We start from the raw sequence: 23,207 nt of genomic DNA on the forward strand, positions 1-23,207 counted from the left end.
ATAACCCTGCATTTCAACTTTGCTCTAAAACATTATTTACAGCATATTCTATGCAAAAAGCATTTTTTTTTTTACTAGACTAGCATTGGAAGGGTTAAACACAGAGGTTTAAAGTTCCGTGGAGAGATATGCAGAAGTTCAGATTGTTACATTCTATTTAGTTAAAGTGAACCTTAAGCCATACAAAAAAAAACGAGTTTTACTCACCTGGGGCTTCTACCAGCCCCCTGCAGCAGTCCTGTGCCCTCGCAGCCACTCACTAATCCTCTGGTCCCCCGCTGTCAGCTAGTTTCGTTTTTGCCAACAGGCCCGTCAGGACTGGCCATGTGTATCTTTTTCCGCATTCCTGACTGTAATTACGCGTTGCAACGCGTTGTTGTACACGTTGCGGTCCGCAATAGTGCTAATTACAGTCGAGAATGCGGAAAAAGATACGCATGGCCAGTCCTGATGGGCCTGTCGGCAAAATCGAAACTAGCTGGCAGCGGGGGACCAGAGGATTAGTGAGTGGCTGCGAGGGCATAGGACTGCTGCAGGGGGCTGGTAGAAGCCCCAGGTGAGTAAAACTCATTTTTTTTCTGGCTTAAGGTTCACTTTAAATGTATCTATTGAAAAATGTTACACACTCTTTGGCTGTCCTCCAGCTCCTTCTCAGTCAGAGAGAGTGAGTCACATTCAACACTTAGATACATTTATATAAACAAAATGTATCTATGTCAGCTTCGGATGCATCTGCAGAAATCTCCAGGAACTTTAAAGCTCTGTGTAACCCTTCCAATGCTGGTCTAGTAAACAAAAAAATGCTGGTTGCATATAATATACTGTGAATAATGTTTTAGAGCAAAGTTAAAATGCAGGGTTATATTCCGCTTGAATGCAGCCTCGGTCCCCTCCTGTTTTAGGATCCTATAGCCGTACAGCACTCTGGTTGCCGCTCCCCAATCACTCCCTCAAGTATAGTAAAGGCCTGTAGCCAATTGTGAAATGTGCGCGGGATCAGCCGATAGTGTCTGTGCTCCTCCTCTTCCTTCTTACTCTCGTCAGGCTTAGCCCTGTCGAGATTAAATTTCTCCAAAGGAAGCAGGGAGAATATTTCAACATATTCCCCTTTCCAAATACGTTCCCTTACCTCTGGTTTCAGATGAGACCCCAAAAGACCCTCAAAGCAAACGTACACTTCCCCTTTTGCCGAGTCCGCCAGCCTAACCTGATCGGACCCTGGTGTCCAGACCCTGGCAATAGATCCAGATGCAGGAGGGGGAGGGGGTGTCCCCGCTGAATTGTCGGCCTGCACCCTGATTGCGGTAGGTAACGGGGGAGGGGGAGGTAGTGCTACCTGTGTCACACCCGCGCTCAACAACCCCTGCCCTTGCATAACTGAACCCTGCCCTTAACTACCTACCCACTCGGCGGCCGTATTCGGTAAATTAGAGGCCGTCGTCACCTGTAAGGCCTCCCATAAACCCATCGACAACGTATTTACAAAGGACAATGCAGAAGCAGAGGAAAGGGAGACATCAGCAACAGGACGTACAGCAAGCAAAGGCACAGCAACATTCCCTGCACCCACACTAGCCCGCCTCCCCGAACCTCCCCTACTAACATGTAAATCCCCCGACATCTCATCCGGCTGCCCAGGGCAGCCGACATTCCAGATCCGTCAGGGTGGCCATCATCCGATACTTCACCCTACGAGGAGGAGACAGAGCTCTGCCTGGGAAAACCCCGGCGACTCCTCGAGTAGGGCTTCCTGGAACTTCACCCCTGGACTGGGGTCCACCATCCTTCCGACTTGTGTGCTGGCCAGTGGTGCTGAGGGAAGTGTGAGGGGAGGCCTGCCCAGGGGACTGAACAGCCGTGGTGCCAAGCGCTGGAAGCTGTAAGGCCTGCCCAGATGATGCAGCCTGCACACTGGATGTGGCAGCCGAGGATGGCCCCGCCGAGCCAGGGGAAGATGATCCAGATGGATGAGCCGGCCCACGTGGTTTGGCTGCCGTCTTGCTGCGGGTGGAGGCCCCCGCCCCGGAATCCTTCCTGCGCTGAGCAGGCCGCTTTCCCTTGCCTGGAACCGCCGCTGTGGGGGAACTAAAAGACGCCGGTGGTGCTGCCGGGGAAGACTTTTTAAGTGCACTGCCGGGAGAGCTCCGTCGCTGCTGGGGATTCCTTCCAGCCGCCTGCTTGCCGCTGGGCTTGGTGCGCTTAGCAAGAGGGGCTGGAGGGTTCCCAGAGGGGCTCCCAAAATGACGCTGAGCTCTGGGGGAGACATCAGGGCTGAGGCGCTCGGGGTGGGGGGGGGGGGTGGGGGGGGAGGTCTTACCGGAGCCCTCGTGGATGCCCCTGTTGTGGCCGGCGCTGGAGCTGCATCCGACGGATTAGGGCCTCGATGTTCATTGCCAGGTAAGGGAATGTCCGTCCTGCAGCTTGTCCAGAGGCGATTCCCTGAGGGGCTAACTCCACCCCCCTTGTATATAAACTCCCTTTTCCCGCAGCTCCAACCCCCTTCCTATACCCTCTTCCCATTGGTCCTCCTGTCCTGTGCATAGCTGCACAGATTAACCCCTGCAATGCTGGAGGCAAGTTTAGTCTCCCCAGGCCCTGCGGTCATCAGACAGGGCCTTTCTTCCCCAGCTGAATTAGCGTAGCACCACAGTGTAAATTGCTGAAAGGTCTGTGTGCGTTAGTGAAAGTGGTTACTGTTACACAGACCAAGAGACTTATGTACCATAGACAAAGCAAGATGTCTGACTTCTGAGGAAGCTGCCTTAGACTTTTGAGCGGCGAATCGCGACGGTAAGACAGTCATACGGGGGATGTCCTGACCTTTACCTCTTTACGTCCCTTTCTTGTGAGTAGCCTCTTATTTCTTTGGCGGTGTATGGTTGCACTGCCCTATGCACTTTTAAGCACTGTCACTTTTGCCCTATGCACCCTTTCTCCCAGATATGGGACTTTGCAGTTTAGTTCACTAACAGGCAAATACTTGCTGATGGTTATTTCCTTCCTCTCCACGCACCTTATTGTGTTGACACTAGCTTGATGTTTTATACACTGTATTGTGGCTCTCCATGATGTTACAATTTGTGATTATTCATGTTTATATAATTTTTGGGGACCAAGTGTGTTATCCAATGTTCGTCTTCAGATGCTATTGATTATTGTTGCATTGTATTATCCATATACTTTTTTGATATCTGTATTTTCATTGGTACACTTTTGTCAGTTTTTCCCCCTTGGCTCTTGATTTTGAGTGTTTTTTTATATATTTTTTGCTTTTTTGAATAAAGATGACTTTATATTGACCCATATGGAGTGGTGCGGTTTATGCAGGGAACATCTTGCTTTGTCTACGGTATGTACTGTTTCTAGTTCCTTTCTGCACACCCATTTACTACCCCTCACCCTTGGGGTTTGGCTGATGGTGCTTGCCCATTTTTTGTGGTTCAAGAGACTTGTGTAACATATCCAGGACAGCCTGAGATTATTAAAAATACAATTCATACTGTGTGCATGAGACTGCAATCACACAACTGGTAATTAGTTAAGCTTTTATATACCCCACTGTGATCCTGTATGACCCAGATGAGGGTTGCTATCTTATACCATATGCAGAAGATGATTTATTAAATTGCGTCCTAATTGTTGCATGTATTCTCTGTTTTAGTAATATTTGGATCATACTTTGACTATCATCTTGAATGGGACAAGCATATTGATGATGGAAATATACTGGCACTGACATTTGAAGACATGAAAGAGGTGAGTTATTGTCTTTAACCTTTTACTCTTCAATGTAAGGTAAAAACAAATTGCATATTTTATTGTTCATATCTGGTATTGGCTTTTATGTACGTTTATGTTGCTTGTGGATAATCACAAAGCATGGTGACAACTCCAACTGTTTAATTTTATTCCACCTCATCAAACACCACCCTGCATTTTCCACCCCTATTAGTCCTCTTGCACACTACATGCAGTAGGGTATTGTACCGTGTTAGCCATCAATAAAAGCAAGAAGTTGAAGAAGGATAGTACCATTTATTGGCTAACTAAAAAGAATAAGAATAAGCAAGCTTTCAGCTTTGCAGCCTTCGTCGGGCTTAAACCCCCAGATGAAGGCTGCAAAGCCAAAAAAAGTACTGCATGCTGCTTTTTTTTTTTTTTTTTTGCATCTGAATCAAAAAATCGGATCGTATAAAAAAAAAATTGGAATCGCATGTAGTGTGCAAGAGGCCTTAGAGAGTGAAAGATAGATTCTGTCATGTGATGTGCAAACAAAAGGCATTTAAATGTGTGGAATTAATTTTCTTGAAAAATGATGCTTTCCCTGCCTGCTTGCCTTGCTTTGACCACTGCTTTTGCGTCCATTACCATGCCGTGTTTTGCACCATCACAAATAATAGTTCATTTGTAGATTATCCAAGTAAATCCAGTCAAATCAACCTTTGAGCCCCGGGTGCAAGATGCAGGCACACCAGGCCAACTTGCAATATAGAAGAAAGGAATCCACTCATGGGTTGATCTGGCTAAAACGTCCAATCTTTATTTTTAAAAAAGCAGGCAATCCACAGCGGATAGCTCACATGTATCAGAGGGAAGGTAACTCCTTTAGCCATAGCTAAAGATAACGTTGTCAATATCTACATATATAAAGTACAAATTTCCCTGTGTCAGTGCTTTTGCAAGTGCGCATGTCAAGCACTGACAGCCATTGTCACAGGACAAGGGCGGGCGTGCGCGCGGTGGTGACAGACCTAGAGCCCGGGACGGGCTTAGGTCAGCTAGTAGGTATATAAAAGGTGAGTGAGCTCAACCTACTAGGAGATGTCCCACATAATTTAAAGAGACAGGTGCAGAAACATCAAATTACCATATTTGCTGCCGAGCAAGATGCCCTAGAATATAAGATGCACCTAGATAGTCTCTCTCTCTCTCTCTCTCTCTCTCTCTCTCTCTCTCTCTCTCTCTCTCTCTCTCTCTCTCTCTCTCTCTCATATAATATATATATACATATATATCTCTTGGACAGGTTATGTCCACAGTCAGTCCCTATGCCCCAATGCTCTGAGCCCGGCCCACGGTCTTACAGCAGGCCTCACGCCCACCTTATGTTTACATTCCCTATGTACTTATTAATACGGGTCAATAGCATAGAACAACTTCTGCAGCTTTGTCAGCTGCACGTTAAGGGCTCTTTCACACTGAGGTGGTGCGGTGTTTTTAACGCACCGAGCGCCGTGCAATGAACGTCTATGGAGACTTTCAAACTTCCGCGGTGCGGCGCGACACGGCGGAAGTGACGTTTTTGCATTATTTTACGCAGGTCCAAAACTATGTTTGCGCTGCAGCAATGCGACAACTTGTGGCAATCGGCAACGTCCAAGAAATCATGTTAGTCTATGGTGACGTGTGGCTTTTTAAAAAAAAAATTACCAATGCAACGGCGTGTCACGTATTTTAACAATACGCTTCTATATACCCTGAGCAGGAAGTTACGGCAAGTGCATGTCACTTCCTGCTTGACTAGTGGCCAGACAGAGAACACCTGTTTCCACTACACGCAGATTAAATGCAGAATGGATGCAGAAAAACTGACTCCAATGAATGTCTATGGACCGGTTTCCACTAAACGCAATTTTTCTGATGCAGATTTTCCCATAGGCATTCATTGGAGTCAGTTAATCTGCATCCATTCTGCATCCAATCTGCGTGTAGTGGAAATAGGCCCTTAGGCTACTTTTGCAATATGCACAATGCATTTCATTAGTATCACAAACTGTGCTGGAAAGTCACATCGCACATTAGAACTGCATTGCAACGCATACAGTGACCTATGCACAGTAAATTGAGAGCATGTTTCACTGCCACTGTGACTGCGTACATTTTCAGGAAGATGCACAGCATAATGTGCGCTAATGCGACGAAACCCACTGCACCGTACCACTGATGTGCCAATGTGAACGTACCATAGAAATATATTCAGTTATTGCAACATATTGCAATAATATTGTCCATTGCAACAGAACACAACAGGTGCAATGTGAAAGGAGCCTATGGTATGAATACGCATTGCAAACATGTCCCAAGCCATCCATTTCAAGGTTTAACATGTTGTCTTTTTTCATTTTTTTGAGGGGGGGGGGGGTGTCTCTTTTCCCCACAGTTTTAAAAATTGGTTACCATAGCCTTTCAGCTCAGACTGGTATGGTCATTTTCTTATCTCTATCGTCTATAATGCATTTTTGTCTCCAGAACTGCAGCTTGCTGGCTTGAGTATTTTTGTTGTTGTTGTTTTTTGTACCACTCTGAAATCTAAAAACCATCGCACAAGAGATCCCAGGACATTTTTCAAAATATTTGTGCCTCTCACTACAGTGAGTAACATGGTTCACTATGGCTAGCTCCCCAGCTAGCATTTTTAAAAGGTGTTTATGCTAAAGGCTGACCTTAGAAAGAAGCCAACCACTGCCTCTGTACCAATCCATAGTTCTATGAATTAATGGTGAAAGTGATTACACCTTTTTCTGCAAAAACTCAAAAATTTGAGTATTTGAGTGGAAAAAAATGCACTTTTATTGAGAACCATCAACAATTTTTTTTTCTCTACTTGCACACAGGTAGACTACTGTAAAAATATAAACCTATCAGAGTATAAATCGAGATACTTCACTGCCTGAGAACCACAGGCTTACAACCCACTAGTGACCTTGCCATTTATCACAAGTCTGCATTCTACAGCTTTAACAGTTTGCTGCTGTTCGCTCCTTTTCTTGCCACCAACAGAGCTTTCTGTTGGTGACATCTGACTGCTGCTGCAATTTTTTTTTTATTTAATTTTATTATTATTATTTATTATTATTATTATTATTTTTTTTTTGTTTAATATTTTTCTTTTTCATTTATCCCTCACCCTGAGATCCAATCCCTGCGATCGCCTCTCATATAGGCTGGTGTCAGATTTCACACACGATTACAAATGTTTATGTTGCACATAATATACATTTCCTCTGCTCTCTGCAGATAGCTCTCTTATGCTAGGTACACTACACACCACCATACAATTTTCTGTCAAATTTTCTGTTAGATTTACATGCCAGATAGATTTTTCCTAACATGTCGGAAATAAAATCTATCTGGCGGGTAAATCTAACAGAAAATTGTATGGTGCGTACCTAGCATAAGAGTTTTCTCTCACATAGGTTTAACAGATGTATTGTGAGGGAATCCCCCTCCCCTCATGGTTCACGTAGTACCAGATTTGGTGACACTGAAGTGTGAAAGGAATTAGATAACAGTAAACAAACAGATAAGCATTCAAATGTATACACCAGTACTTAGCAGCACTTACCAAACTATTCCTACCTGAATTGGAAAAAAAAACATGTTAATCGATAATGTTCCTTTAACATCCGTTTTGTGTAAATTGTTTGAAGGTATCCTAAGGAATGCAATACACTATTATGTAGCACAGAATAATCTTCTTTCAATTCAACAACATGGTGTTACTAAAGACAGGTCCTGTCTCTTTTATGATGTGGTGAATGAAAATTTAGATCTTGGGAAAGCTATAGATGTAGTGAACTTGCACTTTGCAAAGGCTTCTGACACTGTTCCCCACAATAGCCTAGTGCAGAAGCTGAAGATATAGGGAATACAACAAAATGTGTGTATGTGGATAGAGAACTGGTTAAGGGATAGAAGGCAGAGAGTGGTGGTAAATGGAACATACTCAAAATGGGAAACTGTTAACGGGGTTCCGCAGGGGTCAGTGTCAGTAGTAGCAAAATTACCTCGGCAGCTGAGAGCAGCTGAGAGCAAAATTACCTCGGCAGCTGAGATTCTGTACTCTGCCTATTTGTCTTGTTGCCGACCCCAGCCCGACCTCGACTCTGCTCTTGCCTTCTGATTCTGCACTTCCGCATATCTGATTGCTGTCGACCTTGGCTATCCTCTGACTATGTACTGGTTGCCGATTCTGTACTGCTGCCTGACCGACCAGTTACCGACCTGGCCTGTACGACCTCTCCTGTTCGGGTGATAGTCCCACAGCCAGGGGCTATCACTTGGGAGTGCTCCTGAGCTACTGTGCACCTAATCACGTGTGATCACTCTGATCAAAGTACTGACTGTTCTGTCTATCTCTGCATTATTGGTGATTCTGCAAATCACCACATAATGAGATATAGTTTCTGTATTATTGGTGATACTGCAGATCACCAAATAATCAGAATCCTGTCACCAGCTGACACTAACCGTTACAGTCAGTACTTGGTCCAATTCTTTTCAATTTATTTATTAATAATTTAGTAGATGGAATACAAAGTAATGTAGCCATCTTTGTAGATGATACAAAATTATGCAGAATTATCAACACTAAGATGGATAGTGACATATTAAAACAGGACCTTGACAATATGGCCATATGGGCAGGCACATGGCAGGTGAAATTTAATGTTTTGATAAATGTAAAGTCATGCACCTGGGATGTACCAATGGTAACTCATCATATAAAATAAATGGCATACAGCTGGGAACATCAGACTTGTAGAAGGACTTAGAAATACTGGTTGATAGCAAGTTAGGTAATCGTATTCAATGCCCAGCAATGGTAGCTAAAGCAAATACAATTCTGGAATGTGTAAAAAGGGAAATAATCTCTTGAGATGCTAGTATACTACTCCCTCTGTATAAATCACTTGTGAGGCCACATCTGGAGTATGGGATACAGTTTTGAGCACCACACCATAGAAATGACATTAACCTGGAACGAGTACAAAGACTGGCAATTAAATTAATCAGTAGGATGGTAGTGCTCACTTATTAAGGGAGCAAGAAGTTTTAAATCAGGATGATACGATTTATTGGCGAACTACAAATGAATATGAATAAACAAACTTTCGGCCTTGCAGCCTTGTACTCTGTATAAGGCACATTTTCCTGTGGTTCCACCAATCTGGTATATCTGATCATGTGTGCTAAATGCCCCAATGTTATGTACGTGGGAGAAACTGGAAAAACTCTGCGCAAACTTATGAATGGACACAGGCACACTATTAACGATACCGATTCTGAACTCCCAGTTGCTACATACTTTCGGTCCAACGGACACAGCATGTATGATCTTCGTGTCACTGCCCTGAAGGGTGGCTTCAAAACGTCAAATGATCGATTAATAGCAGAAACAAAATTAATAAATTTGTTCAAAGCTGTGGTCAAGGGCTTGAATAAACACAAAAACTTTTAATATTGGTATGAGGCTGACGATATTTAAACCTCTTTCACAAGTTCAGCCTATATAGCTGAACTTGTGAACTCAGAATTTACGATACCTCTGTGTCAGTTCAACTCCCAGGTCTGTGAGCATGGAGTAAACCAGGATCCTTATCTCAGCTAACAACCTCTAACCCCATTAAGATGTTCTGTTTTACATAAGGCATCTCAATGACATGTATTTATGCTTGAAAAAAATCTGTTTTCCCTTTTGATGTTGCATGTATAAAGCTGTCTGTACCATCAGCCTGCAAACTAACAGGATGTAAACCCGACGAAGGCTGCAGGGACGAAAGCTTGCTTGTTCATATTCATTTGTAGTTAGCCAATAAATGGTATTATCCTGATTTAAAACTTCTTGCTTTTACTGATGGCTAACACGGTACAATACCCTACTGCTACTACGTATTAAGGAAGGTTGGACAACCTGGCTTATTAAGCTTGGAAAATAGGCAACTGAGAGGTGACCTGATTTAACATGTATAAATACATCAGAGGACTATACAAAAGCTTAGCAGATGAGCTTGTCTCTAGGGTTGTACAAAGGACAAGGGAGCATGATTTGCGTATGGAAGAAAAAAAAGGTTTTGCCATCTATTTAGAAAGGGGTCCTTCACAGTGAGAGTGGTTAAAATCTGAAATATCTTACCTCAGTAAGTAGTTATGACAAACGCTATTTCTGCATTTAAAGAAGGTGTGGGTGCTTTCCTTGCATTGAAGGTCATCCACAGCTATAATTATTAGGTAATTCCCCGAAGAGTTGATCCAGGGATTTATCAGACTTCCATCTAGAAGGAATTTTTCCCTTTTAAGGCTAGTTGGTCCAGGCCTTGTAAGGTGTGTTATTTTTTTGCCTTCCCCCTGGATCAACTGGGATGTGTGCAAGTTCAGGACGGTATTTTTAATACTTTTTTTTTTTTTTTTTTCTGGTTGGACTTGAATGACGGATGTCTTTTTTTTTTTTTTTTTTTTCCCAACCAAACTATGTAACTATTATTATTATTATTATTATTATTATTATTATTATTATTATTTATTGTATTTATAAAGTGCCAACATTTTATGTAGCGCTGCACAATAGATAAATGGGTTAACATGCAAAGTAGAACATACAGAGAACTCACAACAAAACAAGATCATGCAAATGATTTGATACCAGTACAGTGTCAGGTCAAAATAGAGACTGTTCTAGTCCACAAGAGGGGTGATTGGCAGTAAGATTGCATAATCAAGCTGGAAAAACTAGGGAGGAGGGCACTGCCAGAGGCTTACAATCTAAAGGGTGGGGGTGGAGACAATAGTTGCATCTGTTGAGAAGGTGTCTAACCGAACGTATTATGGTGCTGGTGTAGGGGGGTATGCAAGCATGAGAAGGTGAGTCTTGAGAGCTTGTTTAATGCTTGAAGTAATAAAGGTGGGGGTGAGTCTGATTGCTGGTGGGAGCGAGTTCCAGAGAGTGGGGACAGCCCTAGTGAAGTCCTGCAATCTTGAATGGGACTGAGATATGCGTGGTGCGACTAGCAGCAGGTCATTGGAGGATCAGAAGGGGCGGGCTGGTATGTGCCTGTGGACTTAATCAGAGATGTAGGTCGGGCAGGTCTTGTGCACCGATTTGTAGGCCAAGTGCAGGATTTTGAAATTGATCCTAAAGCTGATGGGGAGCCAGTTTAGGGCTTTACAGAGCGGAGTTGTAAATGTATCAATCTGGCTGTCGCATTCATTACCGATTGAAGTGGGGAAGTACAGTTAGAGGGGAGGCCAGACAAAAGAGAATTGCAGTAGTCTAGGCGGGAGATGACAAGGGTGTGGATGGGGAGTTTAGTGGTGTCAGGGGACAGGTAGGAGCAGATCTTGGAGATGTTGCGGAGGTGGAAGTTGCAGGATCGGGCAATACCTTGGATGTGGGGTGTAAAGGAAAGTGCAGAGACCAAGGTAACACCTAGACAGCGGGCTTGGGAAGTAGGGCGGATGGTAGTATTTTCGATAGTGATGTGCAGATCTCAGAGGGGTGCAGCTGTGCGGGTGGGAATATTAAAAGCTCAGTCTTGTCCAAATTAAGCTTCAGGAACCTGGCTGCCATCCAGGAGGAAATGGATGTGAGGCAGGCAGAGATTCTGTCCATGGTAGAGGAGGAGAGATCTGGGGTGTGGAGGTATATCTGGGTGTCATTGGCATACAGGTGGTAACTGAAGCCCATGGAGGAGACGATTTTGCCAATTGAGGCAGTATAGAGTGAGAACAGTAGTGGTCCTAGGACGGAACCTTGATGAACACCAACTGAGGGGTGTAGGAGTGGATGTGGAACCATTGAAGAATGTTGTGAAGGAGCACTTGGAGAGATAGGAGAAAATCCAAGCTAAGGCTAGGTCCTGAACGCCCATTGACTGCAGGGAGTGGAGGAGGAGGGAGTGGTCGAGAGTGTCAAATTCCGAGGAGAGGTCCAGGAGGAGCAGGATGGAGTATTTTACCTTCGGCTTTGGCAAGGGCAAGGTCATTGACCACTTTGGTGAGGGCTGTTTCTGTGGAATGGGCTGTAAGAAAACCAGATTGCAGGGGATGGAGAAGGGAGTTGGAATTGAAGAAGTTGGTCAGACGTTGGTGGGCCAGGTGTTCAAGAATTTTTGAGGCAAAAGGGAAGAGGGAGATTGGGCGGTAGTTGGATGGCAGTGCTGGGTCAAGTGAAGGTTTCTTCAGCAGAGGAAGCAAAGTGGCCTGTTTGAATACGGAGAAGAAGATGCCAGTGGAGAAGGAAAGTTTGAACAGGTGGGTGAGGACAGGGGCCAGATCAGAAAAATGTGGGCGGAGAGAATCAGATTGGACCGGATCTAGGGGGCAGGAAGTGGCAGGTGAAGTTGCCAGCACCTGGTTTACTTCCTCCACCATGACAGGAGTGAAGGAGGTAAGGGGGGGAGAAAGAGGCAGGAGTAGGATGGGGTGAGGAGGAGAGAAATATCCCTCTGGATGGTTGTAATTTTGTTGATAAGGTAGTTTGATAGGTCAGTGGCTGAGAGGGTGGAGGTTGTGGGGGGAGGTGTGGGGTTGAGTAGGGCATTGAAGGGTGGCAAAAAGACGACGTGGGTTGGAGGCTTGGGTTGCGATCAAGCGAGTGAAGTATCTCTGTTTGCTATCAGTGAGGGCAGTATAGTACGTCTGCAACTTGGTCTTGTATTCCAGGAAATCATGGTTGTGGCAGGATTTTCTCCATTTGCGTTCTGCAGCTTGTGTCTCTTTTTGTAGTTTTGTAGTATTGAGCTGCCGCTTGGTTGGGGCAGGTTAGGCTGTGGAGGGAGGAGGAGAGGGAGTTGGAGGGGTGTGGCTAGTACATTGGGGTCAAGGTTGCACAGATCTCTCTGCCACCGTCCAGTTCGGGGAGGGGGGCAGGGGGTGCTGGACGGAGTGAGGGTGAAGGTGAGGAGGTGGTGGTTGGAGATGGGGAATGGTGTAATGTCCAGGATTGTAAGGGTGATGGCTTTGGAGAAAATTAGGTCCAGGGAATTACCAGCGCTGTGGGTGAGAGTGTTAGTATGCTGAGTGAGGCCAAGGGAGTTGGTGAGGGAGAGAAGCGGAATGGTGGCAGAGGTGGTAGACTCATCAAGTGGAATGTTAAAGTCTCTGAGGATGATGGTTGGGAGGTCGGAGGACAGGATGTGTGGGAGCCAAGAGGCAAGGTTATCTAGGAAGTGCAATATTGTACAGAATAGGGACTGCGATAATGGCTGGGAGGGGATGGTAGAGGTGGATAGCATGGGCCTCAAAGGAGGTAAACAGGAGAGAAGGGGGAGGGGTAAGGACACAGAAAGTACAGGACGGGGAGAGGAGTAAGCCCACCCCTCCCCCAGGCCTCTTATCTGGTCTTCGGATATGGCTGAAGTGTAGACCCCCGTAGGATAGGGCTGCAGCTGCAGGCAGGTCAGAATGGGTTAGCCAGGTCTCAGTAAGGGCAAGAAAGGTAAGGGTTTTTGAGATGAAGAGCTTATGGATGATTGTAAGCTTGTTGCGGATAGATCTGGCATTCCAAAGACCGCCGGATAGAGGAAAACTTTGTCTGAGGATGTAACTATGTACTGTGTGCTGCCTGCGCGCATCAATTGTACCACTGCTTATGAATATGCCCCATAGTCAGTGAGCCCTAATCAATTTACTGCTGTTAGTAGTATTAAGTAACTATTACTATTGAGTAATTGGCTGTAAAAAACAAAAAACAAAAAAAAAAACGTGTGTGTAATGTGTATATACAGGAGTTGGACAAAATAATGGAAACACCTTGAAAATCAACAAAATATATTTTAATATGGAGTAGGTCCACCTTTTGCGGCAATTACAGCCTCAATTCTCCGGGGTATTGATTCATACAAATTGGTAATTGTTTCCAAAGGAATTTTAGCCCATTCTTCAGTGAAAACACCCTCGAGTTCTTTTAGAGACGATGGCGGCGGAAATCGACTTCTTACTTGAATTTGTAATAACGACCATAAATGCTCAATAATGTTGAGGTCTGGAGATTGTGGTGGCCAGATGAGATGCTCAACTTCAATAGAATGTTTCTCGTGCCATTCTTTAACAATTCTAGCTGTATGGATTGGTGCATTATCCTCTTGAAAGATGGCATTCCCCTCCGGAAACAGTTCTTGAATTATAGGATGAACTTGGTCGCCCAAAATTCCTAAATAATCTCGGCTGTTAATTCTTCCATGAAGGGAAATCATTGGCTTCCAAGAAATAGCACCCCAGATCATCACAGAACCCCCGCCATATTTTACGGTTGGGAGAAGGCAGTCTGGATGAAATGCTTCTTTCAGCTGTCTCCTAATGTACACTCGGACGGAGGTCAGAAATGAGGTAAACGATGATTAGTCAGAGCAAATCACATTTTTCCACTGCTCGAGGGACCAATTCTGGTGGTTTCTACACCAGGGCCGGATTTGTACTCTTTACTGCCCAAGGCCACTGTCACTAGCCGCCCCCCCCCCTCCTTCAGTATAGGTAGCGAGATGACCCTTAGCTCCAGTATAGGTAGCCATATGATCCCTTCCCTCTAGTATAGGTAGCCTGATGACCCCCCCCCCCCCCCCCAGTATAGGTAGCCAGATGACCCCTCCCACCTTTTCCGCCAGTATAGGCAGCCAGATGACTTCCTTAATCCCTCCTTTCCCTTTTTTTAATCCCTCCTTTCGGGATAGGTAGAAAGCTTGCCTTCACACCGCAGCAGCCATCAGTGTCACTCATTTCTCCACTCGTCCCCAGTGCAGAAGCTCCCTCTTTTTTTCTATCTCTAAAGCTGCCCAAGTCTCTGTTACCATGCCCAAAGCACAGGCCCAAAGCTGTAAACGTGCTTAGAGAGCAAGTTGGCTGCTGCACAGGCGGCTAGCAGCAGACTACCGGGGTCAGGTGCTTGCCTAAGCTCCCTGCGTTGTTTAGCTTGCTGCTTTGGTGCCCCTGCTCCTGTGGTGCCCTAGGCCATGGCCTAAAGGCCTTGGCCTAAATCTGGCCCTGTTCTACACCACTCCAAATGCTTTGAAACATTTCTTTGAGAGCAGAGGTTTTCTAATTGTAGTTCTTTTGTGGAATCCAGATTTGTGCCGCTCCCGACGAACAGTTTTTGTGGAAACTGGTTTCTGTAGGTGTGCATTCAGCTCTGCAGTGATTTTAGGATGCATACCTGATGCACCGGCGTTGCCCGGGTATGTATTTGGCTGGTGTTGGCTGCACCCCATTTTTCTAACCCTAACACACAATTACTCAGTTACTCAATGACCAAGTTTGTGAGCTTTGCGTTCTTTGGCATCAATAATTTGCATTTAAATCTGGTTGGCTGTTTGTGGCTCCACCCCTTTTCTGAATTTGAACCCCAGTCACCCAATGACCAACTGTACCAGATTTGAGGACTGTGCTATTAACATTGCAAGAATGGCAGCAATCAAATCTTCCCCTTGACAATCAATAGGTGAATTTTGATTGGCTTTTGTAGGCTTCACCCACTTTTCTGAATATTAATCCCAGTCACCCCGTGACCAACTGTGCAAAGTTTGAAAACTCTGCCATTAACAGTGTAAGAATGGCTGCTGTTTACATTTTTTTCCAGTGAAATTTGTATTCGTCTCTGCCCACTCTTTGGTTATGGGGATAAAAAGTATCCTATATGTTGTTCCAGGTAATGTACTATGTGTGTCCCAAATGTCATTCAAATCAGTTCAGCCATTGTTGCGTGATTAACAAACACCCAAACTTTGACATTAATAAATTAGTAATATATACAGTATACAGTGCTGCCCATAAGTATTCATACCCTGGTAAATTTTGACTTAAAGTTGCATCTATTCAACCAGCAAGTAATTTTATGGCAGGAAATGTCGTCATAGGTGTCTCCCAAAAGATAAGATGTACAAGAGGCATTATTGTGGGAGAAAAACATTTCTCAGCTATTTACATTTGAGCAAAAAGTGTCCAGTCCAACCCTTCTCAATAATCAATAGAACAATTGATCAATGCAAAGCCTATAATTGCAAACCAGCTTTTTGCATGTCTCCACAGATATTTTTTGCCCATTTATCTTTAGCAATAAGCTCCAAATGTTTCAGGTTGGAGGGTCTTCTTGCCATCACCCTGATCTTTAGCTCCCTCCACAGACTCTCAATTGGATTCAAGTCAGGACTCTGGCTGGGCCAATCCACAACGTTAATTTTGTTGTCTGCTAACCATTTCTTCACCACTTTTGCTGTGTGTTTTGTGTCATTGTCATGCTAAAATGCCCACTGGTGCCCAAGGCCAAGTTTCTCTGCAGTCTGCCTGATGTTGTCGTTGAGAATCCTCATGTATTGCTCTTTTTTCATGGTGTCATTTACTGTGAATAGGTTCCCTGGTCCATTGGCTGAAAAACACCGCAAAGCATTGGGTTCCTACCACCATGTTTGACAGTGGGGATGGTGTTCTTTGGGTTGAAGGCTTCTCTTTTTTTACACCAAATGAAGGAAACCTCATTGTGTCCAAACAATTCAATTTCCGTTTCATCTGACCATAACACATGAGACAAGAAGTCTTCTTCTTTGTCCAGATAAACATTTGAAAAGACCAAGCAAGCTTTTGTGTGCCTTATCTGGGGAAGTGGCGTCCTCCTTGGTCTGCATCCGTGGAACCCAGCAGTGTGCAGTGTATGTTGGATTGTCTGCCTTGAGACTTTGCCACCAGCAGAGCCCAGATTCACTAGGATGGCCTTGGTGGTGATTCTTTTTCAAATCTCACACTATCCTCCTTGCCAGCACAGGTGTCACTTTTGGCTTCCGACCATGTCCTCTGAGATTTTCCACAGTGCGGAACATCTTGTATTTTTTAATATTTTGCACTGTAGCCACTGGAACTTGAAAACATTTAGAAATGGCCTTGTAGACCTTTCCTGACTTGTGAGCAGCCACAATGCGCAGCCGCAGGTCCTTACTGAGCTCCTTTGTCTTAGCCATGACTGTCCACAAACCAGCTGCAGAAAACTGTTAAGTTGATTAAAACAGCTGTTCCTAATTAATCAGGGTAATTAGGATGCTGTAGAACAGCGTGGACTATTTGGAACGGTATAGAACTTTGGATTTTCCCACAGACTGTGACAGTTTGTGAAAGGTATGAATAATTTGGGACTGGATGCTTTTTTCTCAAATGTAAATAAAAGCTGAGAAATGCTTTTCTCCCACAATAATGCCTCTCGTATATAATCTTATCTTTTGGGAGACACCTTTGTAATTTCCCATCAAAAAATTACTTGCTGGTTGAATAAAAATAACTGTAAGTCAAAATTTGCCAGGGGTATGAATAATTATGGGCAGCACAGATAGAGATAATAATTCATTGAATTCAATTCCACTTAAAATCTATTAAGAAAGGTATAGTTTTTTTTTTGTAGAAAATCCTGGCTTGTTTGTTAAAGATCCCTAAGAAAAAGCATTTTTATAATTACTCTCGCTAAAGGATCTTCCAGCACAGGTGAGAAAAATATGTGAATTTTATGGATTAACTCTGACGGAGGAGCAGATAAAGCTGGTGCAGGAAAAATCCACTTTCGCATTTATGAAGGAGAAATATGCTACCACACATGGAAAAATGGGAGATGTTTTCATGCGAAAAGGTATGTTATCAAGTGGTGGAACGGAGCTGTTTTTCACAATGAAAACAAGTTCTCATATGGACCAGAATATATGACATTAATCTGTAGAAATATTTATAGGCTGGGACTCTGTTGCACCCCCCCCCCCCCCCCCAATCCTCAACAAGATTTATCACCTCAGATAAGTTGACTCTTTGACACCCAAATTTTGGGTGTAAAGTGAGGGGGATGGTGTTCATGATGTAATTAAGGCATCGGAAATTTGGACTCAGGGTAAACTGGCTCACCCTGCTCCTGCAAAAGTCCTGGCGATATAAACTATTGTCTCCCCAGGCCGCCATAGACTCGAGGGTAAGATGCTAAACACTGTTTTTAGCATAATTCGGGCTCTGTCTGGCACCCAAATTACTGACTGGGTGCTGCTATAGCTGTAATTCACATTACGGCCTATGGAGGCACCTGGTGTGCCCAAATTTCCAGCCGTTTTTATTCCTAGGTGTGGGTGATGCACCAACAGCAGAGCCACCCTATGCAGAGTTGATGTTGGAGCATGCTGCATATCTACCTGTTCTTGCTCCAGCTTACATCCACACACATACCTGGCAACTTTCGAACTGGCCACTAGAGCTCCAAGCTTACTGCAGTCACATGAGAGCAAGCTTAGAGCTCTAGTGGCCAGTTCACAAGCTGCTGGTGAGAGGCTGGTACTGGAGCAAGGTGAGGTAGACATGCTTACGTCTACTTTCTCCAATGCATGGTATGCATCCACTGGCATACTCCCAACACATGCTTCACATGGGGGCAAGGTGGCCACATTTGAGGATGTTAATTGGCGGGTTGCATGGCTTTTGGCCAAAATTATTTTACATCTCATTAACCATCCTTGGAGGCAAAATGTAATTTGAAGCATTTTTGATGGTTGGACAGAGGTAGGCCCACCTTTAATTTGCATAGGGTTGGGCTACATGGCTCCTTTATCCACCGTAGTCAGCAGCAGTGCCAAGCTGTGTGCACCACTCAGCCTATGCTGCCTTTGTGAATAGGCTCTGTGCTATTTTTTTTTTCTTTTTTTAGGGGAGGGTGGGGGGAATTTAAAATGTTCTTTTTAAAACTGTATGTATTTATTTTTTTAAAGGAGAAGTTGGGGATTGGAAGAGTCTTTTTACTGAAGCACAAAGCAAAGAGATGGATGCAATGTTTGAAAAGCACCTTGCTGGAACGAAACTGGGAGAGATGATGAGCTATGGAAAATACTGCACCTATTAATGAAGTTTAATGTAATAGTTAGATCCCTTTTCCAATTCTAATATTTTAAATCTTTGTATAAAATTAAGTTCTTAGTCTTGTGTGAACCAATATGTGTACCTGGTATCTTTTAGGCAGGGTAGGGCTCGCTGCACAAAAGTGATTTGACATTTGTGACATGATACCTGCTGCTGCTGTCACACCACACCCGTGTGTCTGACTGTACTGCGTGTTATAAGTGATATCAGTGTGTCTTTTGAATGGAGGAACAAGAGTTGCCCACAGTGCAGTGATACAGACACTGAAACAAGGATATAAATGTGCAACAATGTGTATTGCAAAGTAGTATAGTGTAAAACGCAAGCATGAAAAAGGGCGCCAGGGAAAAAAAAAGTGCCTGGCTGGACAACGAAATGGCGACGGTGGATAACAAAATGTTAATAACGATAAATATCTTTGTCAAACTTGGTTAATGATAAATACAGTTTTAAAAACAGACGGGAGATAATGAAAAGATATTAATGTTAAAAATCATTATGTAATTCAACAATACAACCTAACCCAACCTTACTCTCACACAGAACCCTCCCCCGGTGGTGCTTAACCACCCCCCCCCCCCCCCCCCCCGGTGGTGCCTAACCAACCCACTGGTGGTGTCTAACCTTACCCACCCCCTGGTGTTGCCTAACCCTAACCACTCCCTCTGCACCCTTTTACACATAGAAACGATAATATCTTTGATACAAAATCTGTTCATACAAACAAAATAATATGACAAAAACTATAATGATGCAAGCTTCTAAAAATTATAACATACTTCAAAAACTGTAATGTTCTAATGTTGTTAACAGTATTTATCGGGCTCCCTTTTTTCTGCTTATATCGCCTTATTAACGATAACTGCATTAGAGTCTATGGCAGCGCCCTTTGTGTCCACCCTCAGCTACCGCCCTTTTTTCCTGCTATCGTGTAAAACATGTATATGAACTATCACCGATTAAACCAAGACCTGCAGCATGCACCCTTATGACCAATACCCTGACTAATCGAACTATTTACAATTCAATATACATGTGATACATACAAACCTCTGCAACATACAGATATATACAAACTAATGCAGTATCAAAGGAGCAGGCAAGAGCAAAGTCAAACAGAGTAATGCTGGGTACACACCATACAATTTTCTGTTAGATTTACCTGCCAGATAGATTTTTCCCAACATGTTAGAAAAAAATCTATCTGGCAGGTAAATAGAACATAAAATCTAACAGAAAATTGTACGGTGTGTACCTAGCATAACAGGATTGGCAGCAGGTTATCAGATAAGCCACAGAACAAAAGGAACAAGTGAGACACAGAGTCAAGACAAGCTAGTAATTTCAGCAACAAGTCAGTTAGTGCAAGTACAGGATCAGAATTAGGTTTACAGGAGTGTCCAGAATACTCAGGCCTGGAAGTGACAAAGTTCTGGTCTCCAGCAGTAGTAAAAGGCAGTTCTTAAATAGTTCTTAAATAATCGAATAGTAAAATAGTCTATGCATGATCACAACAGGATGCAGCTGATAGCGGGAATCTGCAGACAGTTCTCAAGCACCCGCAGACAGAATAGGAACTGCAAGTCATTGAGTACAGTAGTTAAAGGCCACCTGCTGGCGGATGGTGGAAGTCCAGGGTAGTTTAACTCAATGCTACCACCAGCAGGCAGGAAACAGTACATGATTCCTAACAGTGTAAAAAAAAAAAAAAATGTAATCCGTGACAATACCACTTTGCTGCAGTGGTTACTGCCTGCTGTGTGATACAGTGTAGTTTTAGTGTCACATAAACGCCCATGTGACTGTACTGTGTTCAGTGATCTCAGTGTCTCCCCTAGAAAATAAAATGTCACAGAAATTGGTGGTGGCAATGCCCCTTTGCTGGTCACTGCCTGCTGTGTGATCAGTGTCACACCAACATACTGTGTATTATTACTGTGATCTCACTGTGTTAAAAAAAATAAAATAAAACATTTGTGACAGTACCTGTGCTGGTGTCGCTCACTATAAAAAAACATGACAGGCAGAGGCAGGCCCTAGTGCAGAGGTACAAGGGGTCATTGTGGTCCGTCATCCCGTGGCATATGTGATCTTCTGCAGAAGAAAGTTATTGGTTACCAGAATGCAGAAGAAGTCGTTGACTGGCTCACTCAGCATTCCACCTCTTCGACCTATTCTGCTGCCGATATTCTCACACTCTCTCTATTCACCTCTGCTGTGGTGAACTGTAACACCACCTCCACCACCACATCAGCCCCTCCAATTGAACTGGATTGCTCAGTGTAGCTATTTCCCCAGGCATTCAGACCAAAGTGATGCACAAGCACACAAGCATTCTTGCCATCCGATGAAGGTGGAGAGGAGGAAGTCAGACATGCAGAATATGGTAATCAGATCACCACAAGGTGTAATGTCCCTGATGTGAGCTGGAAAGTGTAAGCAATGACGGTGATGAAGATGTGGTAATGGATGTAAAGTGGGTGCACTCAAGAGAGAAACAGGAGGAGGAGAATTCAGATGGAGAGCGACAGAGAGCATATGAGAGGGAGAAAAAGGGTAGGAAGTTAGGAGAGGTCGCAGAGGACAGGAGGCAAAACAGCAGGGTGTGATGTCACCTGGGGTCAGCTCGTTCACTTGTAGCTGTAGTAGAGACCGGCTCAGCAAAGCTCATTAGTACGGAAATATTTCTGTGTGTCTGCTGCTGACAGTTCAAAAGCAATCTGCATCCCGTGTCAACAGTGAATTGGTCATGGGAAGACCAGCACCCACAAAGGAAAAACTTTTGTTGAGAAGGCACCTGGGGCCATACGCAATTAACTTTCTCATAGGTGATATTTTCAAACTTGTAAATAAAATGCCTTTTACCCCATCAACAAGCAAGAAACTACTCAAAATAATTTTAACAGTACTTTTTCGCCTACTTTTTGCAAAGTGCTGAAAAGTTATTTTATAAAAACTTGTAAAATTGTCTCCTAGGAGAAAACTCAGAAGAAAAAGTTAAGTGCATTTTGGCCCTGGAGTCCCATCAAATAGCCCTGTGGCTGGAAGCCCTTAGACCTCGTTCACATCTAAAGCGTTTTGTGTTTCTGGGCACTTTTTTTTTTTAGTGCCACCCAGCGCTCCACTGCGCACTGCGTTTTAGTTAAAAGCGCTTTTCTAAGCGCTTTTCCAGAGCGTTTTTTAATTCGCTCCCTGACACAAGTCAGAAAATTAACTCTTCCACCCGGAAAATAATAAATACAATGTATTTATTCTTAAAAACGCAAATGCAATCACTGCACAAAGAAATTTTGTAAGCGTTTTTCCTATACCTTCCATTATGGCAAGTGCCCCAAAAATGGTACAGGCACAGCGCTGATATGACCCTTCTCATAGCGATTTATTGCACAAGCGTTTTGTGGGTGATTTTGCAAATGGCCTGCGCTGAAAAACAGGTCGAAACGCCCCTAGTGTGAACGAGCCCTTAAAGAGGAACTGCAGTGAAAATAACAATGAAAAAAGTGCTTAATTTTTATAATTATTTATAAAATTATTTAGTCAGTGTTTGCACATTGTAAAATCTTTCCTCTCCCTGATATACATTCGGAAATGTAAATGCGGCAATGAGAAAAGGAAAGACAGTCACTAAATGCGGGTGGAGAGGTCCTGGGTTTTACCGGGTTATGTACTCCATGTTGCAGCGTGCACTCAGAGACAAACAGTAATCATGTGAAGTGAAGAGAGTCGAGGCACTGCTGCAGTAAAAAAGAGAGGTACCTTTAATCCACGGTATACAGACACAGCGGGGTGTACAGTGGGGGTGAGGGGATGCCTGACAGCTGTTTCGCTAAGAAAGCTTCTTCAGAGGCAAAGTGTAAGGAACAATTAGACCCAAGTAATGTGCAGCATTAAATAGCCTCACTTACCACCCTTCGGTAGTTCGCAACGCCCCCAGGATCGCGACCGCGGCGTCCCAGCATATAGGCTCCGCCCCCGGAAGTGACGCACACTCTGCTTCAACCAATCGGGAAGCGGCAGGTCTCCCTGCTTCCTGTGTGTCGTCATGAGCCGGGTTGTGCGTCACAACCTGCCCGTTCGCCGGGCACATCCCAGGTTTTGGTTGCTATAGTGATCATCAGCCATAGCTGTAAACATACAAGGGGACACAACCGTCAGAGTGTTCAAACAAAGAGGATACATATTGCAAACTAGACCATTATTAGCCACAAAGCTGCTACGAAATAAAGATCAGTGAATATATAAGGATAAAGCATTAGTATTAGTACTTAGAAAGAAAACAATGAAGCTCATTCCTTTCATTAAGCCCAATAGGGCCACAGGCTCCAGTCTCAGATATTAGTCTGGCTTCATTCTGGAGCAGAACCTGCTCATGATTACCTCCCCTATGTGGAATGAGAACTTTCTTTAAACCCATAAACTGCAGTGAGGTAGTATTCCCATTGTGACATTCCCGCATGTGTTTAATAAATCTGCCAGCACCTACGCCTGTCGAAACAGAGTTGACATGCTCCTGAAATCTGGTGCAGATCATGCGGGTAGTCTGGCCTATAAAGAAACGGTTGCATGAG

At 44.0% G+C, this 23,207-nt stretch overlaps 1 protein-coding gene across 1 annotated transcript in view; it reads left to right on the plus strand.

Moving 5' to 3' along the window:
• Positions 1–20,624, plus strand: part of LOC137504051 (sulfotransferase 6B1-like) — a 68,555-nt gene extending 47,931 nt beyond the window's left edge. The window contains exons 5-7 of the mRNA XM_068231975.1: positions 3,662–3,756; positions 17,221–17,377; positions 18,492–20,624. Of these exons, the coding sequence (XP_068088076.1) occupies positions 3,662–3,756; positions 17,221–17,377; positions 18,492–18,622 (383 nt within the window). The 3' untranslated portion in view covers positions 18,623–20,624. The remainder of the gene's footprint in view (positions 1–3,661; positions 3,757–17,220; positions 17,378–18,491) is intronic.
• Positions 20,625–23,207: the final 2,583 nt, after the last annotated feature.

The sequence above is a fragment of the Hyperolius riggenbachi genome, chromosome 4 (assembly GCF_040937935.1).
Source record: "Hyperolius riggenbachi isolate aHypRig1 chromosome 4, aHypRig1.pri, whole genome shotgun sequence".
In the NCBI taxonomy this organism is placed as follows: domain Eukaryota; kingdom Metazoa; phylum Chordata; class Amphibia; order Anura; family Hyperoliidae; genus Hyperolius; species Hyperolius riggenbachi.